This window comes from Magallana gigas, chromosome 3, assembly GCF_963853765.1.
Source record: "Magallana gigas chromosome 3, xbMagGiga1.1, whole genome shotgun sequence".
Taxonomy (NCBI): domain Eukaryota; kingdom Metazoa; phylum Mollusca; class Bivalvia; order Ostreida; family Ostreidae; genus Magallana; species Magallana gigas.
The window spans coordinates 48,516,613-48,524,236 of record NC_088855.1 but is presented as its reverse complement, the minus strand read 5'-3'; the positions used below and the strand labels follow the sequence as shown (position 1 = coordinate 48,524,236).

Here is a 7,624-nt window from a genome sequence, read left to right as displayed (position 1 = left end):
TTGTTTTCAATAATTCAGAAGGATATTATGGCATTTGAAGATATTTTAATTTTATAGTATCTTATCTATCCTCATATGGGCAGTTTACATGCCTTATTCACCCATCTTCTTTCATATGATTCTAATTTACCCTAAATATGAAGATCAGACAATATCTTTAAGGGTCCTCCACAAATTTCACTTTTTCGGGAAAACATCAACTTTTAATATTTTACCGCTGTTCATGAAAATAAAAACCTCTGCAGTATTCGAACTCGGGACCTGCGAGTTGGTATATTGAAGAAACACCCAGTGCGCCACAGAGATATACAACAAAGTTTGGTGGTATAAACTGTTTCACAATGCGCTAAAATCGCCATGTTGTGACGTATTGTTATAAAAAGTAGAAGTCCCTGGGTGTCAAGGATCCTTAAGATTGAAAGATAATAACATTTTGATATCTTATCAATCAAGGGGCAGAGAACCTTATTTTCTTATATAAAGTTTCTTTACAAAAACATCTTTTTGAAATTACTATGACTAACTTATTTTTATTTTGAAACACATACATGAAAAACTATCATAATTGTCATAATTGCACTTGACATCAATAACAGGCTTATAACAGTACTGTACATTGAAAATCAAATCTTTCAATACACATTCTTAATGTGATTGTTATATGTTCTGTCTTTATCAGAATTAATCACATATTATCCTTGCTAAAACCCTTTGGAACACACATTCAGAGTGAACAAAATGTACATCAGAGACGCATCCACTGAGTCTCCATTCACTGGGTCTCTCTTAGAAAATCTGTCAAACTCAGGTATCTGTTTCCATTGCTTGACACCGGAGTTGACACTGGGCGATGTCTCTGAGGGCCTCCTGGACACGGTCCAGTAAATGCTGTCCGTGGCTGACCACCTCCTCAAGTTTTCTGGCCTCCTCCTGATTTTCTGCCTCAAGACGTCTCAAGCTTTCCAACTAATAAACAAACCATTCACTTTTGAATCATACATAATTTGCAAAATAATATATAATATTAATGTAATATTCATTGGCATACTGATTAAATCAAATACAGTTATTTGATACTCTCGATAAATGATATATAGAGTAATGATATAGACAGCATATCACTATTAATCAGGAATATCAAGGATACAATATTAATCAGATTGTATTTATTGGGAATATCTAGTTATCTTTTCTCATATTATTGTATGAAACCAAACTTAGGCCACAACAATATAATTTCTTGTTTATCACACACTCGTATTTAAGTAAAACTATACACATAAGATAATTATTAATTTCCTACATCCAGGAAATTATGCACTGTTTTTTGTTGTATTTCTGCTCTACTTTTCTTATTTTTAAATAGTTTAAATTCATAAATCAGAAACAAGTAGAATTATAACCTACTGCACAAATTTATTTATGTAGCACCTAAAAATTTTGCCTACAAAAAATAATTTTATTATTTAATTGCTTTTCTGCTCATACCTTCTTTCATTGGATGTCCGATGGACAAGAAATTATATTGGTGTGGCCTAAGTAGCTGTGACATTGCCCAAAATCATGGACCAGAATAAAAAAGATTTTCATGTATCATTGTGTCAACTGACCCATTGTCAAATCAAGATGTAGATAACTTAAATTTCATTATTTCTGTGGTGTGGTTAAGCATCTAAAATGCACATAAAATAACAAGCTTTTGACCTTACTTGAACTTTGAGGGAAGACTCTTCACTTGGTAGAGAATCTATCAAAGTATCAACATCTTTTGCTGTTCTCGATATCAGTTTTGCAAAAGTTAAAGCATAATCTGTAAGAAACAAGAGGTATTTTAGGCAACACAATTGTGACAAAGATAGTTTAACCCTTGAACAGTGATCATATGACCTCATTAAATCAAAATCATAGGGCTTATCTAATGATTAGGGATATCAGTGTATAGTCTGCCCCAAGTTACCATCCCCCATTATTGATTTTCTTAATAAACACACATACACCCCAAGTTACCATCCCCCGTTATTGATTTTCTTAATAAACACACATACATATAAATAAATAACAATTGAAATCAACATGTAACAAAAATTTTAAAATTCCTTCTCTCATACTAGTTTTATTGTTTACAATGCCTTAGCAATGCATTTCTAATCACAATTCTTTTTTATGCATTAATAATTGCCATGTTTTTGTTTATATTGGTTTAATATACTGTTAGGCATTTTTTTTCAACCTGATTTATAATTCTGCTCATTAAAACGGTTCTTAGTGTATGTCACATTTACTTTAGGTCCTAACCTGAAATTTTCTTTTCAACATTTAAAATGTTGACAAAATCTATTATAGAAATGCCAAACTATTATACTCTGTCCCGAGTTTTTGCTTCCACCACTTTTTGCTTGATATTTCAATAATAGTAAATACCTTTGTGCTCAAACTATGTTCATCCACTAATATGAAAAATGTCCAGATTATCTGTTTTGAAACGCCCCCTCTACCTCTTCAGGTTTCAATACACATCCCAAAATTGAAAGTCTACGGAGATTTTGCATTGCATCAGTCATTAATAAGCCCGGATGATAATGTTGAAAAATTGTGCGATGTATTCCGAGTGTATTCCAAATGGAGAAAAGATGTAAACATTTCCCATTATAAATCTCCGTAAGAAAATTGTTTTCGTTCCTGTGAAATTTTATGAGTGAAAAGGGATAATTGTTCAATGAAGATATCTTGGATATATTCCCTTTCATCGATTTCAATTGTATTTCTTTCACAGGTATGTGTATTTTTATTAAAAATCATCAAAAAGTGATGGAAGCAATAACTTGGGACAGACTATAAAAGCATTGACCATAATGTAAACATTAAAAATAGAAAAGATAAAATTTTGAACAAAACACCTGCTTAAACCACTTCATCGTACATTACAGAACACTTTTTGGTGCAATACACAGAAACACATATGAGATTACCAATGTTTATTATCTTGGTCATTGACAACCAAAAAAACCCAACTCTCTGTGAATGTTTAATTACCTTCCTGTGGGACTTCTGAAGGAGACTTTCCAGGTTGCTTGTCAAAACCCTCAAACTTACTGGGTGGTGAACACTGTTGTAATACTCCTATACTGTTACAAAAGTGGTCAGCAAGCTAGACATTACAAATAATAAACATCTTATTAATAAACCATAAAAAATACAAGAGACTGAATAGAGTAGTATAAGCAGTATAGATTTGATTGCTAATGCTGTTCAAAGTGTTCTGATCGTTCATTGTCAATGAGAAACAAAATAAGATTATTCATTTCAAATTTTCATTCTGGTCAACATGTCTTGTTAAGTTAATTTCACCTGATTAACTGCATCTTGAAGCTGGGTCAGTCTATCTGCCATCCTAATAAGAGTTATTGGTCTTGATGATAATGGGTGCACTAATGTCTGTAGAAAAGGGGCATAGTATGCAGTCGATAAATTAAATATCTTCGAGAGTGGATTTCATTTTCTACAAAACTGTGTGATTATCTCTACGCATATCTGCATACAATATGGTTTAATTTTTTATATGATATTATCAGTTTTTACTTCAATATACGCGTGCCGACTACAGTAAATGCGTCATTTATACTTTTCCCAGCATGCACCCATGCTACTTCCTTTCTTAAAGAAATTCTGAACCTTACGGTGGTGTGACTACGTTTCGTGTCAAAAAAGGACTTAAAAGTATGAATATTTGCTTATAATTTCACATGAAGTAAAGTTTTGTACTTTAAACTCATATCCATAATGTTTAAACAGTGAAAGGGTATAGTAAAATATAGAATTTAACACTGAAATAAATTCTCATGCAAACCACGTGGTCAAGGAATTTATAGTTTGTAATGTATATACAGCATCTGTGGCGCTAGAGTTACGACGTTAACTACAATGTAACTTTACAAGGAAACAAACGTTTTATTTCTTTTGTATTCACTTTTGACGATTTTACACTTATCTTTGGGGATACAGCCCAGATACAAAATCTGAGAAAAAATGGGGGGGGGGGGGGTTGTGTATAGTTCTTTTTCAGTTATTGCACCATAGGGGTAAGAGGCATAACAAGTCATATTTGACAGGGCTTAACATTAACTTTTTTTCCTACTTGTCCATTCGGACAAGTGACCAAGATATTTACTTGTCCGGACTTCAACTTCACTTGTCCAAAAATTTTTTCAATATTAAAGATCAAATGTTGTCAACTTGAAAACTACAGTTCTGTATTACCAAAATAAAGTCATTTATTGATTATTCTTGCCATAATTAATAACCTGACTTCTTAAATGGAAACTTGAAGTGTCTTTCATAAATGTATTGGTTCCATATAACATTAAACATGATTTGTCAGCTGTAGCTTTGTCATGGCAAATTACAAGACATTTTAAATTTAGCATCAGGTTTTAAAATACATGTAACTCTTAAATTGATTTCTCAGCTGTTTTTTAAACTAAGCATGGAAATTCATCATAGTCTATCAATGATGAATAAAAGTTCAAACCTAAACTAAATCACATTTCTTTCCATAATCCTTAAGTTTATCTTTCCTACCTTTTCTTCCTTTCTTTTTGTTAACATATGTGTTTGGTACTTTGTAAGAACTAAGATCCACACCTTTACAGTTCAATATTGAAAGTTGTTTGTAAGTAGCATGATTAGTGAACTTCAATCCCAATCAAGAGTAACTGAATTGCATTGCAATTTGAAGTCGGGATTGGTTTAACAATTAAAACCGTGTTGATTAATTTTGACCCTAAAAGGCATATAAACATCTGAAAAATAGGTTGACACTATAACTTTTCATCCTTTTTCTCATGTGACTGATTGAGCACAGCCATTTGTGTGGTAAATTACTAGTTTGATAACTAATTGGTGTTGAAAAGCCTGTATAGTACCTTTATTTTATGTCATTTAATTTAAGATGGAAATGGCTTTTCAGAAAAAAGCTCATAATCTTTACCAACCGGGCAAGTTCTCTTGCATGTGCACTTCATAAATTAACCTATTGATTGTATAATTTAACTTATGAGTGGATTTTTGCACTTAAACATATTTAATGTATCCACTATCCAGTGGATGTTGCAAATACTAGCGATAAACATATTTCTATTAAAACCATATTACTTTCTGTGGACATTCTCAAAGTTGCAAATTGAAGGCTTGTTTAATTTTTCACATTAAAATTTTCAGAATGCGTTACGTAGCAGCCTACTTGCTTGCAGCCCTCAGTGGCAACAACAGTCCATCCGCAGATGACCTGAAGAAAATCATCGGGTCTGTAGGAATTGACTGTGAGGCTGATAAAATCACAAAAATCATTGGTGAATTGAAAGGAAAGAACCTTGAAGAACTCATCACTAAAGGTTAACATTTTAAAATTAATAACTTTGATGCTCTTTATTTGACATGTTTTGTGAAATTGCATAACTTTACAGTGAAGAATTGCTACTATGCTTTTGCAAATTGCCAATCATCAATGATCAAAATTTACAGGTCAAGAAAAGCTGGCATCTGTCCCATCCGGTGGACCAGCAGCTGCCGCTGCCCCCGCTGCCGGAGCATCTGCTGCCGCCCCCGCTGAAGGTAAGTCAAAGTCCCAATAAGTCTGTGATCTCTCTACAAGTTCAAAGTCAATTTATTATTGCATTTCAAGTTAAATAGTAATCAACATTTCTATGCCCCCAAAATCGAAGGACCGATGCTTTCTTATTTGTTGGTTGAGATTTAGAGATATTCATTAGGAATCAAAACAAAAAAGGATCGAGTTGGTCATGGAGTATATTTTGCTGATTGAGGGTTTTTAATTTGCTTTCTCTCTGTCCCAATGGGTTTTACAAATATTGTCTCTCATGAAATTAGGATCTGTCTTTCAACTTGTGCCTTGTTCGGTAACTGTTTTTTTACACTGAAATCAGAGGTTTATATGAACTACACAATAGATAAACTTTCAAATATTTTAAAGAAGCAGAAGAAAGTATATCTAAACTTGTTTCTTTTGTCTTACTTATAGCTAAAAAAGAAGAGAAGAAGAAGCCAGAGCCTGAGTCTGAATCTGATGACGACATGGGATTTGGTCTCTTTGATTAAACTGAGGCTGTACATGTTTTGAAATAAACTGTACATAAAAAAAATATTGAGTTGTTGTTTCAAGCAAGTAGATTGAGAGTAATACCAAATGATTTATTGGTACATGTACATGAACAATGCATCGTGCTTTATGCAAAAGAAGATCCAATGTACAGTGTTTGAGCTAATGACTCCTTTCCTTTTAAATGGGGGCTTGTTCATCGTCTCGTGCCACGGTCTGCATAGCTGTAACCTCCCTGTGGCTGCTTGAACACCTAAATTATAGAAATCTTAAATATTCATACATTAGACGTCATCTCTAAGGAAAATAATTGCTCAACCCTTAAAAAACTATTGTATCAACAATATATTTCTGTGTAAAGTTATGTCACATCAAAGGATTTCAACAAAGCTTTCCTCACATTGGTTAATGCATGGGCTGAGTTGCAAGATATTCTTGGCCAGATGAGAGAGGATCATACATATTGGCTGTGCTGTACGACATAGGGCCTGTTCAGCAGGTTCCCTACAGTGATCAGTCTGAGTTCAACACCGGTCACCACATACACGGATCATATTTTCTCTTCTCTTGACCAAGTCTGGCTTACACTTCACCCATTGGATGAGAATGCTTTTGGGGGAAAAGTGTGACTTGAACTTGAACCAAGTAGACCTATGCAAAAATATTTGTCGGAAGTACATATATATTCTATTCTGATACCTCACGAACTGGGTGTCTTTGGTTAAAGGATCACTTCGGACCTCTGAATTCTTATCATTTCTAGATGCTTTTTAAGTGTCCTTCTGTATTAAATTTCCAGGACAAGGATCAAGGGTTTTAAAATCCTTGTTTGTGCCCCATTTTCCCCTTGACATCTGTATTTACTACACCCTTTGCAGTGCATATCGGGTAAAGAAAATGCATAGAGTGTTGTTAATCTAAATTGGTTACGTCAAAATAAAGTCGTATAAAATGCTTTCCACCCAATTTTCCTGTACCCGGTATGTAAGAGCTCTATGATATGGTCACCTTAGTTTGTTCTTTGACTGATAGCAAACACTTGTTAATATACTTTTGATCGATTGAAATGTTTTGAGAGTGTTCCGCATTATTGATTAAAAACCTTATTTTTTGTCTAAAACATTCATGCCATGTAAGAATTAATAAACGGAATAAAAGATGTGCAAATTATATCATTAGCTTGATTAGAAAAGACAGTTTTGATCGCTGGTTAGCAAAGGGCGAAAATGTTTCATAAAGTTTACACTAGTACTCTGCACAACAACGTAATAATTTCTATTGGGCGACATGGATTACAACTATTTGGAAAGGCCATGTCTGTCTAATGCGAAAAGAATATTGTTACACCAAGATAAGTCATCTTAGGGTAAAAATATCCTCTTCGGAACATAAGTTTCATCTTCGCAGCCAAGAGCATGAGAGCACAGGCAACTGAAGACTGAGGGATCTACCCCAGAATTTGTGTGGAGAGCTCTACACTAGAATATGTGTGGAGAGTTCTACCCTAAA

At 33.6% G+C, this 7,624-nt stretch overlaps 2 protein-coding genes across 2 annotated transcripts; one reads left to right on the top strand and one right to left on the bottom strand.

Moving 5' to 3' along the window:
- Positions 1–448: 448 nt before the first annotated feature.
- LOC105340058 (mediator of RNA polymerase II transcription subunit 21) lies at positions 449–3,483 on the bottom strand. The gene is made up of 4 exons (XM_011445891.4): positions 3,349–3,483; positions 3,034–3,148; positions 1,710–1,810; positions 449–966 (listed from the first exon to the last, which is right to left on the bottom strand). The coding sequence occupies exons 1-4, from the start codon at positions 3,388–3,390 to the stop codon at positions 805–807; spliced, it is 420 nt and encodes a 139-aa protein (XP_011444193.1). The 5' UTR covers positions 3,391–3,483; the 3' UTR covers positions 449–804.
- A 94-nt stretch (positions 3,484–3,577) lies between these two features.
- LOC105324897 (large ribosomal subunit protein P2) lies at positions 3,578–6,123 on the top strand. The gene is made up of 4 exons (XM_034483058.2): positions 3,578–3,717; positions 5,218–5,390; positions 5,521–5,610; positions 6,038–6,123. The coding sequence occupies exons 2-4, from the start codon at positions 5,219–5,221 to the stop codon at positions 6,112–6,114; spliced, it is 339 nt and encodes a 112-aa protein (XP_034338949.2). The 5' UTR covers positions 3,578–3,717; position 5,218; the 3' UTR covers positions 6,115–6,123.
- Positions 6,124–7,624: the final 1,501 nt, after the last annotated feature.

Bases quoted from the DNA above. Each gene is read 5' to 3' on its own strand.
- LOC105324897 (XM_034483058.2), top strand. From the start codon at position 5,219: ATGCGTTACGTAGCAGCCTACTTGCTTGCAGCCCTCAGTGGCAACAAC. The intron at 5,391-5,520 runs GTTAACATTTTA...CAAAATTTACAG, and splicing joins TGAAGAACTCATCACTAAAG to GTCAAGAAAAGCTGGCATCT. The intron at 5,611-6,037 runs GTAAGTCAAAGT...TCTTACTTATAG, and splicing joins TGCTGCCGCCCCCGCTGAAG to CTAAAAAAGAAGAGAAGAAG.
- LOC105340058 (XM_011445891.4), bottom strand. From the start codon at position 3,390: ATGGCAGATAGACTGACCCAGCTTCAAGATGCAGTTAATCAG. The intron at 1,811-3,033 runs GTAATTAAACAT...TGTTTCTTACAG, and splicing joins TTCAGAAGTCCCACAGGAAG to ATTATGCTTTAACTTTTGCA. The intron at 967-1,709 runs GTAAGGTCAAAA...TTTGTTTATTAG, and splicing joins AGTCTTCCCTCAAAGTTCAA to TTGGAAAGCTTGAGACGTCT.